The sequence below is a fragment of the Octopus bimaculoides genome, chromosome 2 (genome assembly GCF_001194135.2).
Source record: "Octopus bimaculoides isolate UCB-OBI-ISO-001 chromosome 2, ASM119413v2, whole genome shotgun sequence".
NCBI lineage: Eukaryota > Metazoa > Mollusca > Cephalopoda > Octopoda > Octopodidae > Octopus > Octopus bimaculoides.
In genome coordinates, this window is record NC_068982.1 from 46,573,606 (window position 1) to 46,600,214 (window position 26,609).

A 26,609-nucleotide genomic window follows, 5' to 3' on the forward strand; every position below is an offset into this window, starting at 1 on the left:
ACACACACACACACACACACACACACACATACACATAATGCAAATGGGTATGTGTCTGTGTGCATGATTTTCTATTTTATGTCTCATTGAAAACTGGCTTTCCTAATGGTGATATTTGTTTGCAGTCCACAATGAAGCATGTCTGGACTAGTTCAGTAGACTCAAAGATAAATTACCTCACTTAGAAACAGTGGTCTTTGCTGACTGGAACAGTACCAGTTGTAAAAATTTGTCCCAACTTACTCTCGTCTCACTCATGCAAATATGGAAAAACAAACATTATAATGACGACAATAACAAAAAAAGCAATGATAAAATTTAATTAATGTTTCATAAAAAAATGTTTACTTCCAAAAAGTAGACTGCCTAATATGAAAAGTTTGGAAAGTCCTTGTTTAAATTCAAATATTATGCAAACACCACTTTAATAATAAAATTTTTTATTTATTTTACTTAATCCCTCTAGATTTGATTATTTTCCAAAATTCATTGTAAACATGGTTATGAGAGAGTGGTGCCAAATGAGTCTTATGTGTAAAATTCCATATCTGTCGTAAGATTTTAAATGATACCATGTGACAGTCTGTCTAGTTCCTTAATATCATGCCATTGTGATAGATGCAAAAAAAAAAAAAGTGCTTAAAAGACTCTCATTAAAATATGAGAGAAAAATCTTTATTAATATGGTAAAATTTTGATTCATTAAAACCTGTTAATGATGTTTGAATAACATCTCTTTCAGAGATGCATTTTCATGATGTGATGAAGTTTGTATATTTTTACATGTATTAATATAATGAAGCCATACTTCAGAAGACCATATGAATTTTCCTTTTAGATTCTATAAAATGCTTGATGACAACAACAACTATTTGAATTTGTAACCTTGAGTACAATGACCCATTCTCATTTCTTTACTTTTTCTTTTCTTTGAATTTCTCTTCATAATTCTTTGCAATCACTCGGCATGTTTATTCTAAAATCTCGGCACAAACTTGTTCAGTTTTTCCATTTGAAGATTCAATTATTATCATTATTGTCTGCCCATGCACCATTAATAATTGGCTAATAACTGAAACAGTTATCAAGAATGTTGTCCTTCTGGGAATTCACGATTTCAATTCTTCTTGAAATATTGAGAGCAATTTAGCATTGACACAAGAGTTTGTAAATTGCTTCCACGCTAAATATTGGAAAGTTTCTCAAATCTGTGAATTTTAATTATTCTTTTTCATTTTTTCTTTATTTTTGTTTTACATGGTTCCTTTTTTTTTTTTTTCTTTTTCAAAATCATTGAAATTCTCAGTTTATTAGTGATGTTAAGAAGTGCTTTTAGGTTTTCTTTCTTTTTCCAGTCTTCTCAGTTCCTCTCTTGTTTATTTGTCTAAATTTTGAACCCTCCTTCACAATTTTGGATGGTACTTAATATTTTTTAAAGTGGTAAATATCAGGAGGATCTCTTACTGTGTAATTTCTTCAAACTAACTAGTTTATATCTTCCACCTCTGTAGCAAAGATATATATGTACTATATAATTTAGAAAGTAAAAGAAAACTGAATTAAGGCTTTAACATTTAAACCAGTTGTATCAGGCCCCAAATTTTCTATCTGTTTTATGTTCAAACTGTCTGGCTCTGGCCTCACCTAACAATGTCATTGTAAAAATATACAATCACTTCGTTGAATCTCAAAGCTACAAGATAATGCAAGATTAATTCAAAATCAATGTGAATAAATAAGCATTATTACATTAGGAAATGATAACTTGCCTTTATTAACCTCATCTTGCTTCTTTATCTATCTACTGTTATAGTGTAGTTGTAGTTTTTTTAGCCTCAACTTAGCCTCTATTAAGCAGGCCTATGCTCAAAGGTGTTCTAACTGTGACTAATACAAGTTTTACTTATTTTTGCATCATATAATTCATGACCATTTTGTCCAATGAACTGAACATCCACATTTTAGTGGGGATAAATGCTACCTCTTGGTGTTAATACTGCCTCAGTCACTAATAAATATTTTTTAACAAGCTCACTGGCTATGCTCAAAACTCCCCTCAAAAACTGCTGGCCCTGTGCCAAAATTTGAAACCATTATAGAGGTAATATAGTAGTGAATAATACATTGGGTTATTTGCTCATAAGGTTATAAGTTCAAATCCACTGTTGGTAAAACACTTTATTCTACGTTACAGCTCATATAACTCTGAAGGCTAGATTCTGCCAGTTTATATCAGAATGTTACTTGCTTAAGACTGGTATTTTATTCATGGTTAAGTTTATCTTTCACTCTCTTCTTACCACGAGAAAAGCACTGGCTCTTTAAGGAAAAAAATCTTTCAAAATTAAGAACATTACTTAGATTACTTAGATAAGTTTCAGCCAAAGTTGACTCGGGCCATGTCTAATTTGATACAGTGGAAGAGATACAGTCAGCTGTTGAGCACTATAGTTCATTCGAGAAGAGAGTTGTTGTTTTCAGAGACATATCCGGATGTGGGTGGTTTGTCTGGTGTTTGTGGGAGGTAATCATCTAGGGACTATTTGAATGCCGTGAAATTACTTTCTCCTTTATGTGGGCTGGCACGATGTTGAAGAAAGCAGGGCCAGTTAAGGTGAAATAGTTCTGTTGTAGTGTTATGATACAACATGAACATGATTTCTGTAGTGAATGGACAGCACGGGGGCCAAGCTTTGGATGAATTTTAAAGATGATACCTATATCATTTGGGCAATGTTGATGGAATATTTACCACATCATACAGATGATATAGCACTCAAGGCAGTGTTGGAGGGACAGCATTGGATACATCATTACGCTACCTTTGTATTGAATCTAGGGCAAATTTTGGTATAGCTGTTAATCCTGGTCATAACATGGAGTCTCTAAAGTTAGTAGTGTGGTAAGAAGTTTGTTTCACAAATCACATGATTTTGAGATCAATTTCTCTATGCCATACCTCATACAAGTGTCTTCTAACATAGCTTCAGGTTGATCCACATTATGTAAGTGGAACTGGGTAATAATAATAATTTAAGAACTGAAATTTAAGGCCTGAAATTTTGGAGATGGTGGATAGTCGGTTACATCGATTCCAGTATTCAATCGGTACTTGCTTTATTAACCTCAAAAAGTTAAAAGACAAAGTAGATTTCAGTGGGATTTGAACTCAGAACAACTGAAAGGAATACTGCTAAGCATTTCATCCAGTGTGCTAATGATTCTGCTAGCTCCATTGCTTTTATAATAATAATAATAATAATAATAGTAATAAAAATAATAATAATAATAATAATAATAATAATAATAATGTTTTTTTTTTTTTTTATTGATGGTTTGAGAAATATTATGGTCTTTTTTTTAGAGATATTCAGGCAACAATAGAAGTGTATTGTATAAATTGGTAATGTATTTTTGTGTGAAGTCAGAATGAATAAATCAGTTTAATAATAAAAATATAAAGCAGAAAAACAAACAAACAAAAGAAACCAGTTAAAAGGAACGTAATGGTAAATTAGTGCCATTCAGAACTAGTCACCTCTCTCTCCTCTCTTTCTCCTCTTTCTAACCTATTCTTCTGTCTTCATTCTTCACATTACCAATTACTAGGTAGATTTCTAACCAATAAAGTGATTCTTTCATTTAGGATTTTAATATATTTCGTATTCTCCCAACATACTATTATAAGCAATATCCGGTCTACCTTTAAGAATGAAGATATATGCATGTGTGTGTTTTGTTGTTGTCCATTTTGATTGTAGGATTGGAGCAGGGGTGGCTTTTATCTCCATTTTAGCATCAAGTATTTGTTTGCTTTTTCTGTTTCCTTTTTTTGTAATTTTTGTATTTTTGGTAAGCGCTGTTGAAAGAATTTTGAGTCTATAACTGTCAGGTTTCCTCTGAGAATTCAAATAGGGCTTTGTTTCACTTACTGTAAAATATCAATAAATATATGTGTATAATCATACACGTATAGGTGCAGGCATATTTGTGTGGTAAGATGTTGGTTTCACAACTACAAGGTTACAAGTTTAGTCCCATTTGTGTGGTACCTTGGGCAAGTGTTTTCTACTTTAGCCTCGGGCCAACCAAAGCCTTGTGAGTGGATTTGATAGACAGAAACTGAAAGAAGCAAATCATATATGTGTGTGTGTGTGTGTATGCGAGTGTGTGTTTTCTCCCTACTACCATTTGACAACATGGTGTTGGTTTGTTTATGTCCCCATTAATTAGTAGTGTGGCAAAAGAGACCAATAGAATAAGTACCAGGTTTATGGAAAAAAATAAGTACTGGGGGTGCGATTTCCTTGACTAAACCCTTCAAGGTGGTGCCCCAACATGGCCACTATGTGGCTGTGTGATTAAGAAGCTTGCTTCCTAACCATATGGTCTTGGGTTCAGGTCTCCTTGAAGATCACCTTGATAAAATCTTTTTTCTGTAACCTCTGTGCTAACTGAAACCTTGTGACTGGATTTGGCAGATGGAAACTGAAAGAATTTTGTGCATATGTGTGTATACAGATGGGCACATGATGAACCCCTATGTAAAACACAATATATACAGAATATGTATGTTAATACAGATTGCACACATGAATGACCATAAAGAACCCCAGACTTTGCCTTTCATGCTTTCGGGGTCAATAAATTAAGTACCGGTGAAAACACAGTAGGGTTGATGTAATTGACTCAACCTCTGCCCTTGTGGCAAAATTTGAAACCATTATTATTATTATTATTATTATTTTTCAGCTGATGTCCGGAATCAAAGAGCACTTAAGCTTCAGAATGCAACACCCACACCAATCAACTCACAGGTATAGTCATCACTTTGTTTACTTCACCTGCTTTGCCACCTTGCTTTCCTCCATCTCTGTAATTGTATTTATCATTTCATTGCTTCTTTTCTTTGCAAAGGCTTTTTTTACTTTTTTTCATACTGTAAAAGATAGCAGCAGACTAATATATCTCTTGATTTCTTTAATTTCTACATTGTTCTCTTTCCCTTTACCAAAAATATGTATAGTTATTGAGTGATTCATTTATCATTACTTCAGCAAATAATGGTCAAAGCTGACGAGGTCAGAATAAGACTGAAAAATGTCTGACCTCCCAGAAAATGATCATCTTCGAAATATCATCATTAAGAAAAATTACACACTGTAGAGTTTAGTACAGGATATACTCTTCCTTAAAAGAAAAATAGAAGACAGATGGTCATAGTTTGATTGCCTTTCACCATAGTTCTGCTTAATTAGGACCTACGTAGGTTTAAAGAACAACAAAAACGGTGCTTCAAGGTGTTGCTTAATATAATGATAGTATAGTAATACACACCACCTGACTACAGGTTTAACTTCTGTTTTTGGACAATGGGATCTCCTACTGAAAAAGAAGACAAACAGCTTTGGACATTTAAGTGCTGTAATGTCTGCTCTCATTATCTCAATAAAACTCTGATAGCCACCACTAAAATGATTACAAGCTTGTATTGGTTCTAATAAAACAGAACAGTGAATTTATAAAATACAAAGACAATGCTCTTGGGGCTCTCAACCAGGAAATACTGGTAATGTTTCTCTCTCGGCTTTGTCAACTGTTTCAAGTTTACCTCAGCTGTCTGTGTTTGTAGTTCCCCAGCGTTAATATAAAGTAAATTACGACTAAGTAACTAGCGAGCCTCTACAGCTCAACTGACTTGCTAGAAATTGCTGCCAAATCTCCTTCAAGTTTCATCTTTCATCCTGCAAAAAAAAAAAGGAGAAATATAACACTGGATATAGCAAATCGACCCCGGGACTTATTCTTTGTAAGCCTAGTACTTATTCTATCGAAGTGACGGGAACATAAACACACCAGCATGTTGTTAAGCAATACTAGGGGGACAAACACACACACACACACACACACACACACACACACATATATATACATATATATGACGAGGTTCTTTTAAGTTCACGTCTACCAAATCCACTCACGAGGCTTTGGTCGGCTCGAGGCTATAGTAGAAGACACTTGCCCAAGATGCCGCGCAGTGGGACTGAACCCGGAACCATGTGGTTGTTAAGCAAGCTACTTACCACACAGCCACTCCTGCACCTAGTATAGTGCATCTTAGTTATACTATATCTAATAAAAAAAATACGCATGTCTCAGTGGTTAAAGTGTTAGCCTTACAATCATGAGGTAGTGAGTTCAATTCCTAGACTGCATTGTGCGTTGTGTTCTTGAGCAACACACTTTATTTCACTTTGCTCCAATTCACTCAGCTGTAGAAATGAGTTATGACATCACTGGTTCCAACCTTTATCAGCCTTTGCTTTTCTCTTGGATAGCATCAGTGGCATGAAGATGGGAAGCTGGTATGCATGGACGACAGCTGGTCTTCCACAAAACAATCTTGCTCGGGCTTGTGCCTTGGAGGCTAACTTTCTAGGGGCAATCCCATGTCATTCATGACCAGAGAAGGTCTTTACCCTTTTTTTTAATAAAGAAAAAAAAAGATGAAATACAGGATGGTCACTGTTGGAATGTCTTTCATCACACATCTACTCTATCAAAAATAACTTGTGTCTAAACAACAACAAAGATGAATAAATTACCATCCAGATACTGAAATGGATTAGATGAACTAAACTCTTGTATGGCTGTGTGGTTAAGAAGTTCTCTTTATAACCATATAGTTTGGGTTCAATTCCATTGTGTGGCACTCAGGGTTAATATTTTCTACTTTAACCTTAAGCTGACAAATACCTTGTGAGTGTAATTTGGTAGTTGTGAACTGTACCAAAGTCTAATATTTGTGTGTGTGTGTATGTATCTGTTTGTCTCTACATGACTGCATTAACACTGCTTGAGTATCGGTGGCATGGACTTATGTCCTATATTAACAAATTTTTAACAGTTGAATGGATATTGACCCTCACTGCACATTTTATTTCTACAAGTGCAGGAGTGGCTGTGTGGTAAGAAGCGAGCTGGCAGAAACGTTAGCACGTCGGGCGAAATGCTTAGCGGTATTTCGTCTGCCGTTACGTTCTGAATTCAAATTCCGCCGAGGTCGACTTTGCCTTTCATCCTTACGAGGTCGATAAATTAAGTACCAGTTACGCACTGGGGTCGATGTAATCAACTTGACCCTTCTGCCTGTCCTTGTTTGTCCCCTCAATGTTTAGCCCCTTGTGGGCAATAAAGAAATAAGTTTGTTTCCTAACCATATGGTTCTGGGTTCAGTCCCCTGTGTGGCACCTTAGGAGAGTGTTTTCTTTTATAGCCCCAGGCCAACCAAAGCCTTGTGAGTTGATATGGTAAATGGAAACTGAAAGACCATAGTGTGTGTGTGGCACCATAGGAGAGTGTTTTCTATTATAGCCCCAGGCCAACTGTAGTGTGTGTGTATATTGTTCTCAAAACCTCTTTCTGTCTTTTTCTTTTTATCTTTTATTTGTTTCAGTCATTGGATTGCAGCCATGCTGATCCATGGCCTTGAAAGCATTAGTCAAACAAACTGACCCTCCTCCAAGTGCTTATGTCTTTTATAGCTTAGTACTTATCTTATTGATCTCCCTTTTTACCAGACCACTTAGTTACAGAGACATAAGCAAACAAAGCACCAGTTGTTGAGTGGTAGTTGGAGACAAACACAAGTATAACTCACACACACATACCATCATCATCATCCTTTAATGTCTGATTTCCGTGCTGGCATGGGTTGGCTGGTATGACCAGTGCTGATTTTTTGGTCTGGTTTCCATAGTTGGATGCCCTTCCTAATGGCAATCGTTTTACTGTGTTTTCTAGGTACTTTCAGTGTTCCACTGGCACAATATACACACACACACACACACACACTATGGTCTTTCAGTTTCCATTTGTCACATCCACTCACAAGGCTTTGGTTGGCTTGGGGCTATAATAGAAAACACTCTCCTAAGATGTCACACAAGGAACTGAACCTGAAACCATGTGGTTAGGAAACAAACTTCTTACTTCACAACCACGTCTGCACTTGTAGAAATAAAATGTGCATACTATATCATATAAAATGTGGGGTACTTTCTGAAATTCTTCCCTATTAAAAACAAGTTAACCCACTTTTCAGGCATTGAGTGCACATACACAGACCCAAGTATATTCAGTTCCTACATAGTGAGAGTTTAGACCAGTGGAATAAAGCCCCACACATGGAAACAAGAGTAGGCATCAGTTAGAATTTTCTTCAGGTTGAGTAGCCCATCCTGCTCAAAAGGTCCCTGAATAAAAGTTATTTAGGAACGATGAACGAAACACCCACGTTTCAAACGGTAAATTATAAAGCCCCAAAGAATTCCTCTCCACACATGGCAATGATGCTTACCCACTACTTCTGCTCATGATCATAGATGCACATTTTGTCAGCCACTAAGGGACATGTTCTGCTGGTTAAGATCAAGCAAATCTGTGGTATTGAACAGAATATTTGCTGTAGCTCATCTTTTACATCAAGATAAAACACATACATATTAACACTTGCAACCAGTTAATCCATGAGAGTCACTGCCTGGTACTGAATTACAGCATTGGCAGAATTGTTAGCATGCTGCATGAAATGCTTAGTGGCATTTTTTCTCGTTGCTACGTTCTTACCACACAGTCACACTATCCTGTTTTCAGGACATTACGCCATGAATGGGTTAAGGACTAAAGTCATTATAATCAATTATAAACTTGAAAGTGGTGCCCCAGCATGACCTCAGTCCAGTGACAGAGACTAGTAAAAAGGAAGTAGGAAAATAACTTGAGGATTTTAGAGCAGTTTTGAAAATTGCTCAAATTAATGAGATAAAGTCAAGGATGACCCCCACTTATGAATTTCCTATTTGGGACCAACCAGATTGGGTCTGCTGTTCTAGTTACTCTAGTTACTCAGGTCGATCAGTTTCCAATAGAATGGTTGTTTTAACTAGAATTTCTTGCCATGAATCCAAAGTATTCCATCCAAGGTCATCCTGACTTTTTTAAGGTAGAAGAGTGAAGTTTGACTACTATTTCTAACAATTCAAGCTACCTTGTAGAGGCTTCTTTGCAAAACATTACTGGCACTCCATCAATTACAGTGACAAGGTTTCCAGTTAATCCAATCAACGGAACAACCTGCTCATGAAATTAATGTGCAAGTGGCTGAGCACTTCACAGGCACATGTACCCTTAACGTAGTTCTCGGGGAGATTCAGCATGACAGAATGTGACAAGTCCGGTCTGTTGAAATACAAATACTACACATTTTTAGCAGGGGAGTGGGCTGAAGCAGTGTGAAATAAAGTGCCTTGCTCAAGGACACGTGTTGCCAGGAATTGAACTCACGACCTTACAGCTGTAAGCCGAATACCCCTAACCACTAAGCCACATGCCTTCACTCTTGTAAGACTGTAGAGCAACTACGTCACCTATAATAGTTATAACATTTTAGAATTTACACCTTTTGGTAGATAATGACGAAAAAGTTTCTACATGGCATAGGAGTGGCTGTGTGTTAAGTAGTTTGCTTACCAACCACATGGTTCCGGGTTCAGTCCCACTGCATGGCATCTTAGGCAAGTGTCTTTTACTATAGCCTCGGGCTGACCAAAGTCTTGTTAGTGGATTTGGTAGACGGAAACTGAAAGAAGCCCGTCGTATATATGTGTATATATATATATATATATATATATATATATATATGTATGTGTTTGTGTGTCTGTGTTTGTCCCCCCAACATCGCTTGACAACCGATGCTGGTGTGTTTACATCCCTGTAACTTAGCGGTTCGGCAAAAGAGATTGATAGAATAAGTACTAGGTTTCCAAAGAATAAGTCCTGGGGTCGATTTGCTCGACCAAAGGTGGTGCTCCAGCATGGCCACAGTCAAAAGACTGAATCAAGTAAAAGAATAAAGAGAGTATGTAATAGATGGCTTGCAAGAAAACTCACTTAAGTAATTGTTTAAATTGATCTTCATTACACTTTAGATCAACTTTTTATTACAAATAATGGGGTGATTTTTATTCTTATTTATTTATTAAGAGATATGTAGTTATGCTTCCATATTATATTCCAGATTAAGACAGTGAACTAACAGAATGACTATGGAATTTGGATAAAATTAAAATTCCACTGAGGTCGACTTTGCCTTTCATCCTTTCAGGATTGATAAAATAAGTACTAGTCGAGCACAAGGGTCAGTATAGCTGACTCCCACCTACTCTCAAAATTGCTGGCTTTGTGTCAGAATTAGAAAGAAATATTAGTGTAGATTCTTTTAGAGAAAAGTAGGATTCGATTTCTTGCCTTTCCTTTCTTTCTTTTTTTTTTCTTTTTTTTTTCCAGAGAATGTGGATGCTGAGAGACTGAGATTTTTTTGTTTTTACATAAATTTCATATTTTAAGAAACAGTATGCATAATGTGTTTCTCTTTTGTTATTTTTTCCCCCTTTAGAATTTTATTTTTATTGTTATAATCGTTTATTTTTCTTTTCTTTATTTTTTTCTGTATTTAGCGGCCCAATATATTGTTAGTCCCCATCAAACTGACTTGCCGTTAGAAGTTGTACCAACAGTTAACAATATTTATATATAATCAAAACACTTAAAACAAAAATGTAAACGATCAGCTTTCACTAGGGATTTTATTACTCCCTAGGGTCCAGGTAACAAATATTTTATTGGATAGCACTGCACCTTTGTCATTTTTGTTAAGGAAAGCCACGTGACAAAACCCTTCAAATACACTTAGATATTAGGCAAACTGACCTTAATGTTCATTGAATAACAGTCACTTCTTTAACCAGTCCTGCACTGTATATAGAAGATATTTTACTCACTGTTATGTCATTAATCAGTCATTAGATACTTATGTATTATTTATTGTAGAAAGTGTATTTAGGAATCTGAAATTGTCTCAACCAGATGCATTTTACATGCTCATATTCACCATATCTGTACATTGTTCTTTATAGGCATCTTGTTGTTGTTGTAGTTGATGTTGTAGTATTTGTTGTTGTTGTTGAGTAACTTTGAATGATTGGAAACCTTTTGTACGGAAGTAACTTATTAAATAAGTAGTTCTATTGTACCAATATAGAATAAGAAGCTTCTTTCCTAGCTGTGAAATTATGTGATCTTGGGTTCAGTCTCACTGTGAAGCACCTTATGAGTGAGCTTGGTTGATAGAAACTGAAAGAAGCCTGGCAGAAACGTTAGCACGCTGGGTGAAATGCTTAGCGGTATTTCGTCTGCGTTCTGAGTTCAAATTCCACTGAGGTCGACTTTACCTTTCAACCTTTTGGGGTCGATAAATCAAGTACCAGTTACGCACTGGGGTCGATGTAATCGACTTAATCCCTTTGTCTGTCCTTGTTTGTCCCCTTTATGTTTAGCCCCTTGTGGGCAATAAAGAAATAAGAAACTGAAAGAAGCCCATGATGTATATGTGTGCCTTTATGAAAAGTCTGTCTGGTCATGGGGAAACATTGCTTTGCTTGGAAACTGATGAGGGTTGGTGACAGGAAGGGCATTTGGCAGTAGAAAATCTCCCCCAATAAATTCTAGCTGACCCATGCAAGTATGGAACAGCAAATGTACAATAATAATGATAATGATGACAACAACACACACACACACATACACATTCAATGCTTGTAATTCTTTGTTCAGAGGCTCTTATCTAGCTTTGTAGTAATGATCAATGGGAACGGTGGGAATATTGGACGGGGTTCTGATTTGACAGTCAAGCCAGTTCAAATTATGCATTGTCATTTCTCAGTGTTGTATATTAATAGTGCACTAAATGCTGGTATGTCTTTGTACGCATGCTCACTTATGCACATAGCACTGATATTGATGTATTCACTCAACTACTTGGGCTTGCTTCTCATCTCTTAATATTTTCTTTGTTATTTACAGGATTAAATTAAGTAAATGAATCCCTTTACAACACTATACATATACATATATATATATATATATATATATATATCATCATCATCGTCGTCGTTTAACGTCTGCTTTCCATGCTAGCATGGGTTGGACGATTTGACTGAGGACTGGTGAAACCAGATGGCTACACCAGGCTCCAATCTGATTTGGCAGAGTTTCTACAGCTAGATGCTCTTCCTAACGCCAACCACTCAGAGTGTAGTGGGTGCTTTTACGTGCCACCGTCACGAAGGCTATTCAGGCGGTACTGGCAACGGCCACACTCAAAATGGTGTATTTTATGTGCCACCCGCACAAGAGCCAGTCTAGGGGCAGTGGCAACGATCTCTCTCAAAAGTCCTTACACATGCTACAGGCACAAGTGCCAGAAAGGCGACGCTGGGTACAGGTGCCATCCCGATTTCGCTTTCGCTTGCCCCAATAAGTCTTCGTTGCCAGTTGATGCGACTGATTTGTTTATAGAAAGGTTCATGTTACCATTATCCAGAGGTGGCATTCATTGTCTGTTACTGTTAGATCCTTCTTAGCCTCAATTTACATTATTTTAAGAAATGCATTACTACGGTATTTCTCAACGTTTTTTTTTTTTTATCTATGGACCCCTTTGATTCCTTCCTTTTCCAAAATGATAGGTGTAGTTTGAGTGTGATTTGGTTGCTATTTCTTGCACATGAAGGGACTCACTCTCTCATGCTAGTTTATTTACAAGAATGTGTTAGTTCCAAAAGAATATCTCTAGTCAGCATTTTTTTCTTCTTTCATCTGTCAAACATGAAGGGAAGGGCTTATGTTTTTCTGTCTTTGATATTTTAAATCCCTTTGTGAGTCATTTATTTTACCTTGAGTTGTTTAGCTGAAATATTAGCACCAGTTTATTTGGGAAGTACTTATATTCTGCAAAGTAACATTGGTAGAAATGTAATCCGATATAGGCAGTTACCATTATCAGTCCTGTTATCTCACATGAAATAAAGACCAAGATGACAAACCAATGCTAGAGATTCTCATTTACACGACAACAATCCAAAGGGTTTCCTCTCTATGGCAGTTCAATTACTTTTAAGCAGTAAAATTTACTTGCAGCATGCTTATTATATTCTCAAAATTTAATGTTCAGCCACTGAGTTGTCAGCCCATTGCACCATATTAGTATTTTTGTTTGTTTTTGTTTTGTTTTTTTTATAGATATTCTTGTTTTTTTTTTTACTTAAATAGTCTTTGTTACAATTATTCACTTGTAGTTTTCTTTTGATTTCTTCAGAAATGAAATTCATTGTTTATTTCACCATAATCTAATAAAAGACGGTTTTCTAATTAATTTTTTTCTTTCTCTGTGAAATGATATTTCTTCCCTTTTTCTTAAGTCATTACTGTTTTCCAAAATTCTTGACTTGTTATTCTTTTTTTTTTAAATATTTTTTCTGTGTTTATGTAGATGTGTGTTGTTTTTTTTCTTTGTATTTTTATGCAATTTTTTTTCCCATTTTGTTTTGTATCTTTCTTTTGTTGCTTTCATCATAACTAATTCTGGCAACTGATAGCTGGCACTCTACTTCACATTAGAAATTATGCTAGTTTGAAACAACACACGGAATGTGGAATGGCTGATGAATTAGTCTCAAAAGAAAGATAAAAACAACACTAATACAGACAAAAGAATATATAAATAAATAAAGTAAATAATAATAATAATAGCAACAACAATAACAATAAAAAAACATGTCGTTAGATCAGTGACGTGAATTTTAAACAAAATTGCTAAGAAAGGCAACAGACTTCTCTTGAGACAGAATTATCATCTCTGTCTTTCTCATGCAGTTCCAGTTTCTTTATTTAAGTTAGAATAGGGGTAAGTTTTTGAGTGTATGCTATAATCTATAACATTGTTGTTGTTTGACCCAAAGTTAATCATACTTGATAGACCTGTTGTCAGAAACATTCCTGTTTTGATCACATTTTGTCCCTCCTGTTTTTATTTATTTACTTTAAATGATATGGTGTCATTTTGTAGGAAATTTGGCCATGATAGAAGCTTTCCTTGTTGGCTCGGAATCTGTAATGTATATGTGAGTGCTGGGATATTTGGTAAAAATAATGGCTAGATTGTGAAGAAAGATAAGAAGTGATGTTTAGTGAGTCATAAGGAAAAATGTTGGCTGGAATGAAAAGGAGAACAGGTAATTGTATGAGTAATAAAATCTATGGCAGTGCATTTGGTAGATTTATGGGTTTAGATGTTAGAAATAAATATGATAGTAGAAGCTGTAGTGAAATAGAGTGGTGGTAGGATTTGTAGTAATGACACACAGAAATTGATGGAAGAAAGCTTGTGAACTAGATATAGTAACAGATTTCCAACTCATAGGTCTTGTGTTCAAATCCTCTACAAGCATTTTATATCATTTTTTTTATTCCATTTGATATTTAGGCAGTTTACTTTGAAGTAGACACATGTTCAATTCATCTGGCTTTCTGAGACAGATAACAAATTAACTGGATTTGAATGACTGACAAACCCATCCAGTGGAATGTCATACTTTATGCCATGAAACCAGAGTGAAACTGTAGCCCCTACAAGCTCCCCTTTGACTTACACAGGATCTTTTATCTTTTACTTGTTTCATCCAATATACTGCAACCATGCTGGGGCACCACCTTGAAGAATTTTTAGTCAAATGTATCAATCCCAATGCTTGTTACAGGGACATAAACACGTCAGCACCAATTGTCAAGCAGTGGTGGAGGACAAAGACTCACACACACACACACACACATACATATGCATGCATGCGTGTGCATGTACATACATGTATATAACAGGCTTCTTTCAGTTTCCGTCTAACAAATCCACTCACAAAGCTTTGGTCAGCCACAGACTATAGTAGAAGACACTTATCCAATGTGCCACACAGTGAAACTGAACATGGAACCATGTGGTTAGGAAGCAAGCTTCTTACCACACAGCCATGCCTGTTGTTTTCTTTTTGTTATCTTTTAGTTCTTGTCACAGAAGAATATATATGGTTGAGTGTGTAGTTGCATTTTGGGGGTAATACAGAATAAGGAAGAAATAAGTTCAAAAGAAACATCATTGGTGTTTGTATTCAGTAAATGGCATTTTTCTTAACCACACATTCTTGTTTTCTTTGGCTGAGCGGCACCCTTCATCTTTGAAGGGCCTCCATGATTGGTGTAGATTAAGTCAGGAGGAAACTAAAGAGCCAAGAATTGCTGTGATCCCTCTGAGGAACTTCTGCACAGTTTTCAAACTCTTATTTTCACTCACAATGCTTTGGGTTGACTCAAGGCTTTGGTTGAAGACAGTTGCCAATGTGTTGCACAGTTGGCTTAAACCTAGAATCATGTAGTTGTGCAACAAACCTCTTCACCACTCAGCCATGCCTACAACTAATTGCCTTCATCATCTCCTGTATGCCTTAACCATCAAAGATTTTGGGCTAATACTATATGAGCTGCCACTCTGATGCTGACTCATCTTCAGCACAGTAGACTGGAGCACACACTGTGAATGAATTGCCTTGCCTAAGAACACAGTGTGCCACCCATTGCAGGAATCAGGTTCACAATCTTACAGTTGTGAATTCGACAGTCTAACCACTTGACCAAGAACTTTCACATGCAATTTGCTTTAGTTTGGTCCAGTGGTTCTCAACCATTTTTTACCTATGGATCCCTTTGATTCCTTTTAGAACTCTACTGGACTGCCAAAGCCATTCAATGTTAAATGTTTAACGTCCGCTTTCCATGCTAGCATGGGTTGGACGATTTGACTGAGGACTGGTGAAACCAGATGGCTACACCAGGCTCCAATCTGATTTGGCAGAGTTTCTACAGCTGGATGCCCTTCCTAACGCCAACCACTCAGAGAGTGTAGTGGGTGCTTTTACGTGTCACCCGCACGAAGGCCAGTCAGGCGGTACTGGCAACGGCCACGCTCATCTCGCTCAACTATTGCACATAGACTTTAACAACAAAATCTTAAATGAACCTCCAAAGGTGATGTGGACCCTGCCTGAGAACCTGATTTAGTTCATACATCTGGAATTATCATCATCATCATTTAATGTCTATTTTCCATGCTGGTATGTGTTGGACTGATAGCATGGATTATCTTGATTAAATTGTTAGATCCATGAATACAAAGATTAACTAACATGCTTTTCTTTTTAATTTTAGATTAAAAAAATGTTTTTCATTAAACATATTTTATAGCCATTTGCAACTAGATCCAGTATCAGAGAAATGAATTGATTACCATATTTCTAATGAAATACTCTTCTGATGGTTTTTAGTTAATTTTGAAAATAATCAATGATTTAAAGGGGTTTCTCCTTTGGTCTAAGGATATATGAATATGTGTGTTTCATGTTACTACAGCAACCTTTGAGTTGTAGTTACTTCTCTGCTGTCCTGGAAGCTCTATAAAAGGTTACAGATATTGCTTTTCCACTGGCTAGATTTTTTTTTTTTTTTTTTTTTTTTTTTTTTTTGTTTTTTTCTTTGTTAAAGAAAAAACATTCTGGTGATTTTTATGGACGGTTTTAATTTAAATACGATCGATCACCTTGTAACAAGTATTCTTGTCCAAATATTGTTCATGTAACTTGCCACAGCATTACTAAACTTCATCCATCTAGTCTTGTCCTTTTGTTTTTTTTATGCGCCCTTATCAAGCCTATCCAAGCTCATGGGCCCGGTTTCTATGGCGTATGTGTTCCCCCCAGCTGGACGGGACGCCAGTCCTTCGCAGCCTTTGGGTTTTGGTGCATCTGAAAAGACCCTACGTGCATTATCTCCCCTTCTTTGACTAATGTTGGGCAAGTGAGTCTTAAGCACCAGCTTACTATTAATAATAGTGGTGATGGTGATGGTGGTACTTTAACTACAGATCTACCCATATTAAACAGTCTTAGGACCATGTAACCTACTAGAATTAGCAGTCTAATTTCAATAATCAAATCTGCCTTAATTCTTTAGCATTTAACCCGGTCATATCTGAGCAAAAAAATTTATTTGTTTTATGTTCAAACTGACCAGATCTGGCCTTTCACACTTACCCTACAATATTATTCTAAAGATAAACATTCACCTCATTGAAATCTCAAAGCTACAAAATGAGACTTGACTAATTCATATCAATGTGAATAAGTAAGCATTACATTTAACAGAAATCTGAATGCTAAAGGCTCAAAAAAGAAAAGTATGCAACTGGTATCACAGTTTTAATTATATTACAATGATATCATTAGCTCAGATGGGTACTTCCAATCTTTTATTTTCAGACAGGGTGTATCCTGTATCATATCATCAATTGCTAAATCAAGCAGGTGAGATTATCATGTTAAAATCACCCACTTCCCATTTCATTGTCTGATGGTCAACTCAAGTTTATTAGCTCTCAGGGCTCTCAGCCAAAATGAGATAAATTGACTATAGAATGGTTACAAGCTAATGAGGGAACCTTTGTGCCAGATTTACTAGAAATAATAGCTGAATTTCAGTAACATCACACCCTCAAATCATCAGATTAGATAAGAGAAGACACATCTGATATACAAAAAGAAAATATGGTCATGGATGGGAAAGCCTTTGATCATGAATCTACTCCCATCATGCTTGACCTTAGTCAAGCAATAACTATAGAATGGATAAGAACAAATCAGAGTTACTGTGTAAATTGTGTCCTTTTATGTCCCATTTCTCAGTGGTTTGACTATAGATACTGATGAAATAAATATTGGCTTCAAATTTTGGCACAAGGCCAGCAAGTTCAGGGGAGGGGATAAGTCAGTTGCATCGACCCCATTGCTCAAGTGATACTTATTTTATCAACCCTCAAAAGAATGAAAGGCAAAGTTGACCACAGCAGGGTTTGCACTCAGAACATACAGACGGACAAAATGCCACTAAGTATTTTGCCTAGTGTGCTAACGATTCTGCCAGCTCGCAGTGTTGAGCTTAAATAAGGTTGGTTTCAAATTTTGGCACAAGGCCAGCAATTCCAGAGAGGGCATAAGCCTATTACATCGACCCCAGTGCTCAGCTGGTACTTATTTTATCAACCCCAGAAGAATGAAAGGCAAGATTAACCACAGTGGAATTTGAACTCGGAACATAGAGACGGACAAAATGCCACTAAGCATTTTGCCTGACATGCTAACTGTTCTGCCAATTTGCCACCTGATGAAATAAATGTTAATGTGATCAGCTAAAACTCCAGCATGGCCACAGCCCAATGACTGAAACCATTAAAAGAAAAAAAGAATTGCTTAAGCTTCTACTTTCCTTAATTTCTTATCTTTCTTGTTTATAGTTTCCTTTTTCTCTCCTCCTATATTTTTTTGTCCCCTTCCTATTTCATTTACCTTGCTTCCTTCTTCACTAATTCTCTTTTCTCTGCCTTTTCTTTCTCTTCCTCCTTAGCCGCTGTCCCCTCACTCAATATCGATCTCTTCATTCTCTTGTGCCTCTTGCCACTACCCATCTCAATCATGCTTTTCTTCATATTATCCTGTGTATACCTTTTAATCCAAATGAATCCCACCCCCGCCACTGGCTCCTGTGCCGGTGGCACGTAAAAACCACCGTCTGAACGTGGTTGATGCCAGTGCCACCTGACTGGCTCCTGTGCCGGTGGCACGTAAAAAGTACCCACTACACTCTTGGAGTGGTTGGCATTAGGAAGGGCATCCAGCTGTAGAAGCCTTACCAGATCAAAGTGGAGTCTGGTGCAACCTACTGGCTTGCCAGTCCCCAGTCAAACCGTCCAACCCATGCCAGCATGGAAAACGGACGTTAAGTGACGATGATGATGAAGCAATCCTACCAATGAAGCTGATCAAATAAAGCAATGCATCAGACATTGGGAGATAGATTTAGCTTCAGGAATTGAGGATAATCTATTCTTTACATAAAAATCTAATGTAATAATATTACTCACATAAACTCACATTAAACCTAACATTAACCAAGAGACTTCAGTTAATAATAGCCAATTTTACATTGGCACACACGACTACTAATTTCTATTGAAGGGGCAAAGTTGATTGATCTAACACTGAATATACATATGTCACAGGTATTATTTTTACTGTTTTCATCATCATCATCATCATTATCATCATCGTTTAACATCCATTTTCCATGCTGGTATGGGTTGGATGGTTTGACAGGAGCTGATCAGCCGGAGAGATGTCCAGGCTCTAATTGGCTGTTTTGACAAAGTTTCTATGACTGGATGCCCTTCCTAACACCAACCACTTTACATCAGTCTCCTTTTTCCCTCCTATTTTTTTTTATCCCCTTCCCTGTTTCCTTGCTTCCTTCATCACAAATTCTCTTTCCTCTGCCCTTTCTTTCTCTCCCTCCCCCCTCTCTCTCTTTAGCCGCTGTCCCCACACTCAATATCCATCCCTTCATTCTCTCCCACCTCTTGCCACTCATCCATTGGCACAGGTGCATTTACGCAACACCAGCACAAATGCATTTTTCTTTTTGTATTTTTAGAATAATATTCTCTGCTTGAGTTCTAAACCAAATTTATTAATTGCTTCTTCCTTGTTACTTTGTACGAGTTGATAAAGTCTACGACTATGGACATTTAGACCTTTTGGGTTTTGTTGTCGTCAATATCATCATCATTTTACCATTCACTTTTGAGGTAACTTTTGTATGGTGGCTCAGTGTTGGAGCAGCGTTTCTCAACCGGGGTTTCCCAGAACCCTAGGTTTCCGCAAAAGGTTCCTAGGGGTTCCATGAGAAAGAGTGAGATAAGCTAATGCTAATTTAATGATCGTAATATTACTTTACATGCACAACATATTATTGGTTATTGTAATATAGACAATCATTCTATCTAACCTATTATGTTATCAAAAAGATATAACAACCATTGAGTGGTGAGAAGGGATCTTCAGATGCTGGGATCAGTTACATTTGTTCTTGTACCATCTGTCTATCTTTCCCTCTATATATATCTCGCTATACTAATAATTAGGTATTCTACCAGTAGTATATTGGATAGATATTATCCCTTAGTTGGTTGGATTCACAACCTCTAACTCTCTTGGAATATATTTATGTGTGTGTGTGTGCGTGCACAAATCAGTAAACAAACAAAAGAGACACTCAACACATTTGGTAAGAGTCATATATATATATATATATATATACATTCTTTTGTTTTTTTTTTTACTTGGTTTCATATGGCGTAAAGTTTCGTTGGGTACATTGAACTCATCCATCTCATCAGCAATCAGGAGGAGAGTGAGTGATATATATATGTATATATGAAAACACACACACACACACACACACATGTATCCCTTCAAAATTTAGCCTCTACTCCTCTTCATTTTTCAGTGTATCATTACCTGATTTCAGTATCTTTTAGGTTTCTCTCTCTCTCTCTCTCATCCTAAATACAGTTTGCTCACTAACTGTAAAAAGACCCCCTTTGGTCATGAATGACCATGGGATTACAACATGAAATAAAGGATCTTACAACACAACACACATCCCTGTCTTGGAACCAGACTCACTACCTTGTGATTGTGATCCTGATGCTCTAACCACTGAGCCATGCCCCTTCACCCACTGTACCTCTGTTATTTTGTTGTATTATCTCTTAAAGTTCCCTCCTCTGTTGTAAAGTTTTATCTTTACTTTCCATCTCTCCTCTTTTACTAGCACAGTCTCTCTTCCTCTCCCACTCTTGTTTTGTTTGTTTTTTATTATTATTATCCCTTCCTATATTTTACTGATTGTCTTAAAAGCTGCTGACTGTGAGACAGTACCCACTAATCTCCCACCTGTCTATCTATCTACACTACCACTCTTTATGATATTTTCTTTCTCTGTTTTTTTTTTTATCTCATTCACCATAGCTGTTGCTTTCTTCCAGTGTGACAGAGAAAGAAAAGAACTAAGTTCCACTCACCCTCAAAAAGAAAAAAAAAAAAAATCCACATTCGAATTAGCATTTTGTGTGTATGCGTGTGTTCCTCAAGGAATTCACCTGTTGTTGATTGCATGAGTTTCCATGGCCTGAAGTTTACATCATTCGAGGGAACTGCGCTAATGTTTCATAGATAAGATTAGTAATATCCATCTAATGAGATTGTATTGCGTTCAACACTGCAACTCAGTGGAACACACTTTTCTTACACTTTGGTAGACCATTGTACTCTGTGAGAGTTACGTGCTTTGGTAGTTGTTGTCATTTATCCTCAAGTTATCCCTTAATAAACAGATGATTAATTTGATAGCTCTGTGATTGCTTTTTAGTGGAGTGTTTCTTTTGCCCCTGTAGTAGTTGTCGTAGTAGTTGTAGTTGTAGTAATCATTTTAACCGCAATATTAAATTCTGTGGTTATTTCAGTAATGATGTTGCAGGTATGGCTGTGTGGTAAAAATCTTGCTTCCCAACCACATAGTTCCTGATTCAGTCCCACTGCATGGCACCTTGGACAGGTGTCTTCAACTATAGCTTTAGGCCAACCAAAGACTTGCAAGTAGATGGAAACTGAAAGAAGCCTGTTATATTTATATGTGTGTGTGTGTGTGTGTGTGTGTCTTTATCCTTCATCACCACTTGACAACTGCTGTTAGTGTGTTTAAGTCCCTGTAACCTTGCAGTTCAGCAAAAGAGTCTGATAGAATAAGTACTAGGCTTAAAAAAAATAAATCTAGGGTCAATTTGTTTGGCTAAAACCCTTCAAGACAGTTTTCCAGCATGGCCACAGTCAAATGGCTGAAACATGTAAAAGATAAGATGACCTACCAAAAGATAGAATTGGTTATTTTCTGCAAGTCATGTTGCTTCACCAAACTCAACATATTTCTACAGAAAATAGTTTCAAACATGACATTTCTCAACAAAAGATAGATTGCTATGTAAATAAAACTGCTTTCCTACAGTTAAAGGTAATAAAATTTTTAGTCGATATATCTGCTTTCTGCAGTAAAAGGGTTGATGATGCAACTTTACAAGAAAGACTCATTCCTGCACCACCTCATTGACTATTCAAGTGACTAGTATGTATCTTACATCACCAGATGTTTACTCCATGTCAGCAACTACCTATGATTATCCAGTTACAATCTGTCCCTTCATATCCTTAACCTTTTAGCATTCAGATTACTCTGTCAAATGTAATTCACATTATTTTGAATTAATCCAGCGTTATATTGTAGCTCTGAGATTTTTGTGATGTGATTGTATATTTTTAAAATGACATTGTAGGGTAACTGTAAGAGGCTGGATCTGGTCAGTTTAAACATAAAATTGATAGAATATTTGGACTGGATATGGCCAGTTTAATTGCTAAAAGATTTACAGCTATTTTGACTTTATGGCTGTCAACTTCAATAGTGAATCCCTCTGAATCCAGTCAAACTAGATCCTGATTCTCATTCATTATTCTCATGCAGTTTACCTTTCATTGTAACATTTTCATGTCTCTTCCCAATATCAGTGAAGATGTATGTGCCACTATCTTTATGCACTCACCTCTTACCGACAACATCCTGTTTCATACAAGCATGCGATCTCCTACATCTTATATTTCCAATCCTCTTAATGCAGAACATTGACAAACCTCTTTCAGCTTCTCTCTGAGCTTCATATAACTGACATCTATCTACCATCTCATCCAGCTACCTAGTATTGTTTCTTGCTTGCACCTTTCGTTCATTCTCTCAAGGCCTGTCTTTTAGCTTTAATGATTATCTACTATACCACTCCACCACTGTGTCACCTTCCACTCAGTTCTATCCCCAGATCTGATTTGTGGACCACATAAAGTTATCTCCGTTGAAACTCCCAGTCGCCTTGTGTTGTAGATTTCCATATTCTTCTTGACATACATGTCACCTGGTACTCCTTTGCTTGGCTGAGTGATCTTTCAGCTTTCATAACATTCTTCATCTTGATTGTTTCATGTTTCTTGTGTTCCCCTTTAACTCTGATGTCACCAGTTGATGCTACATAAACTTACTTTAATAGAGACTTGAATATTCCCAACCATCTGGCTCTTATTTTAGAGTGAATCTGAAGTCTGTCTGGCTAATATGTTCACTTGATTGGTAGGTGCTCAGAAAATTGCAGAGCTATCAGATGTTAGTACTGTAAATGGTTAATGTCATTTGCATTGCAGAAACCCCAAAAAGCCTTGATCTTTCTTCATTCCATGTACCAAAGCAAAAACTTGCCCAGAATGTTGGAATAATGCAGTCAAAAGTGGAAGCATGCCACTGTAAAGCAAACTTCTTAAACTATGAATTGATTTCATACAAGATATTTATTAAGCTTGACTTGAAAATAGTTTTAGCGTTATAACTTGTAAAGTGAACAAGCAGGTCTAATAATTAAGCAATCACTATTTCAGTCTAACAAATATCATCAACTCCAGTGCCATCATTGGTTGTAAGGTTTAATTATTGATTTATTCATATATTCTATGACATGCTACTTATCTGTGTCCATGTATGTGTATATGCATGTGATTTTTAAAAATTATCTTGTATATGTTACAGGTAAGCCATTGTATACATTTGTTTTTAATGTTTGATTATGTCTTTTTACTGTGTATCTATGAGAATGAGTATTTTTAATATTCTTTGTTTTCTTTTCTTTTTTTCTTTTTCTAGCCGAGCCCCACAATACCCGAGTTGATTCCTCCCCCTCCAGTGCCACCCAATCCGGGTAGCTGTGCAAAGACCAACACAATCTTTGCACAGAATCCGTTTGATGACCAACCAATACCATCTCTGAACATGCCGAACAAACAAATGATGGCACATGCCCAACCTGTTGGGCCACCATCCGGCCCCTCTGAGAAGGTCTACCCGCGAAACAAGTCGATGGTCTTTAATCCTGCCAACCCTAATGCCCCGCCCATCTACCCTTGCGGCACCTGTCATAAAGAGGTTCACGACAGTGACCAGGCCATTCTCTGTGAGAGCGGCTGTAACTTCTGGTTCCATCGCATCTGCACTGGTTTGACAGAGGACGCTTATCACCTGCTAAGGGCAGAGGTCTATGCAGAATGGGTCTGCGACAAATGCCTATCGACCAAAAATATCCCACTGGTGAAGATGAAGCCATGAAGCAAGTTTGCCAGAGGAATAAAACACAACAACAACAACAACTTCATTCTGATTTTTTTTTTTATCTCCAGTAGTACATCACTACACACATATATAAATATATATATATGTATATGTATATATACACATTTATATATATATTTATATATCTTCATAATCATAACACTGAACAAAAGAACTGTATTAGAATATGATTGCTGCCAAATCAATCATTACTAACATCTTCATATATCATGTGTCATTCTACAGACAAATCTTTCCTTTTTAAGTTCTTTTTACATTTTTTTTTTATCTTTTACTTTCTTTGAATAAATTAAAAGAAAAAAAAAGAGAGACGAACAAACAATAAACACCTCTTGTCAACTAGCAATAAAGAACTAATTGTTTAAAGCCGTCCACTGCATAATAATATCTTCGTGTTAGACAACCTGTATTTTTTCAAGGCATTGCCTTTGATTTGTTCATGACTACTGTGCATTTTTGCTTGACTCTCTTTCTCTCTTTCATTCCCTCTCTCTTCCTCTTTTTGTCTTCCTCTTCCTCCACTTGATTTAAAACTTATTTAATTTTAGGTTGAAAATTATATTGAACAAAAGTATTCATTCAAGTATGTATTTATTTCTATCATATACTTAACACACATACACACACACACACACACATATATGCAACAAGGGCAAATAAAATGGAGAAAAGAATACTCAATATTGAAACACAAAACAAGGCGGCGAGCTGGCAGAATTAGCACACCAGGCAAAATGCATTTCATTCGCTTTACATTCTGAGTTCAAATTCTGCTGTGTTCAACTTCGCCTTTCGTCCTTTTTAAGGTCGATAAAATAAGTACCAGTTGAGCATTGGGATCGATGTAATCAACTTACACCCTCCCCTGAAATTGCTGGCGTTGTGCCAAAATTTGAAATTAAAAGCAAAATGACACATTAGGTTTTATTGAGGCCTGAATAATTTTGCAAGTGTCTCTCCGAATTTCACGTTATTGATTTTATACATGTATGTATACACATACATATATATTCACACATGTATATAATAAATACAATCACACAGCCAACAGCCTAACTCTTTTATAATACCCTAGGCATGAAGTGTACAGTGTCTGCTTCAAGTTTGTATAGGTGAGAGCTTAGTAGCAGCTCTTATACACATGCATGCCTCACACACACACACACATTCTATGCCTGTTTGTATTCCCATTTATTACCTTAGACACCCAAAAATATAGTAAATCATTGCTACAATTTTTGTGATTTTTTTTTTAAGGTACTGGATTACAAGGTTCATGTAGCCCTACTACAACCCCCAAATTTTTTTCTTGAAGTCTCCTTTCTGGTCAAAACCTTTAAGAGTTGGCTGGAGAAAGGGGTAACCAATTATAATGATAAAATATTTGTGCCAAAGATTAAGGTATGTAAGTAGCTAAGCTTGCTAAAAACAGAATTCCCTGCCATTAGGGGACAAAAAAAATTTATAAATTGACAAAGAGGGAGAAAAACAATGGAAATTGTAAGGGAAGGATCTAGAGAAAGAGAAAGGTGTTATTGTACTCCCTACGAAATTCTATGTCTGTCTAGGTTATACTTTCTCTTTGTGCAGATTCTATGTGCATTTTGATATCACAAGTATGTTGTTGTTGATTGTTGTTGTTTTTTTTTAATTCCTTAAATCTGATGGGTTGTGTTCGAAGCCTTTTTAAGCCCTCCTAGACTGAAGTTGAAAAACGTGTATGTTTATTGTATGTGAGATGATGATTATCACTTTAAGCTTATCAGTGAATGAAATCAGCCATTGTTCTCTCTCTCTCTCTCTCTCTCTCTCTCTCTCTCTCCCTCTCTCTCTCTCCCACACACGCAGCTTGATAAAGATCTTCCCCTAATCACTCCATAACTTTCAGCTTTAGGTACCTAATCTCCTGTTTTTGTTGTGGTTGGAGATATGAAGGGCATCTGATAGTTATATTTTTAGGAGTCATTTGAGAAGTTCAGGCTCTATTTTAACATGCTACCCCTCTGTGTACTGGCACATATCAACTACAATCCATGACTTATTCGTTTTACTCATTATATTCAAAGTAGACTTGTTTCCTGGGTTCCTCTACCTATCACCCAAAGGAAGTGCCATTCAATTGGTGCAACTACACTTGGCAGTCTAGCGTATGTCAGATAGTTATTTCTCTTCTATGTGCATTTGAATACTCATGATAACATATGATTTAGTGTTTCATTGCATGTTTGTTTGTGTGTATGTGTGAGCATATGTACATTTTCATATTAATTGAATCTCTTTATTTCACCTAATTAATAACACTGGATGTGGATGATGCAGCTGTTCCTAATATATATATATATATATATATATATATATATATATAGGTATGTTGGTGCAAACTGGTAAAATAGAACTCTAATATAATCGAATATAAGCCTTTGACTTGTGACTAGCTTGATAAGACCCAATGCATGAAACTCTCAGACCTTGAGTCACTCTGTTACTTCTGCTAGATATTA

General features: G+C 36.4%; 1 protein-coding gene across 1 annotated transcript in view; it reads left to right on the forward strand.

Annotated features, from left to right (window-relative positions):
* LOC106875927 (protein pygopus) overlaps window positions 1-24,493 on the forward strand; it is a 40,292-nt gene extending 15,799 nt beyond the window's left edge. The window contains exons 2-3 of the mRNA XM_014924240.2: window positions 4,753-4,817; window positions 23,626-24,493. Of these exons, the coding sequence (XP_014779726.1) occupies window positions 4,753-4,817; window positions 23,626-24,084 (524 nt within the window). The 3' untranslated portion in view covers window positions 24,085-24,493. The remainder of the gene's footprint in view (window positions 1-4,752; window positions 4,818-23,625) is intronic.
* The last annotated feature ends 2,116 nt before the right edge of the window (window positions 24,494-26,609 follow it).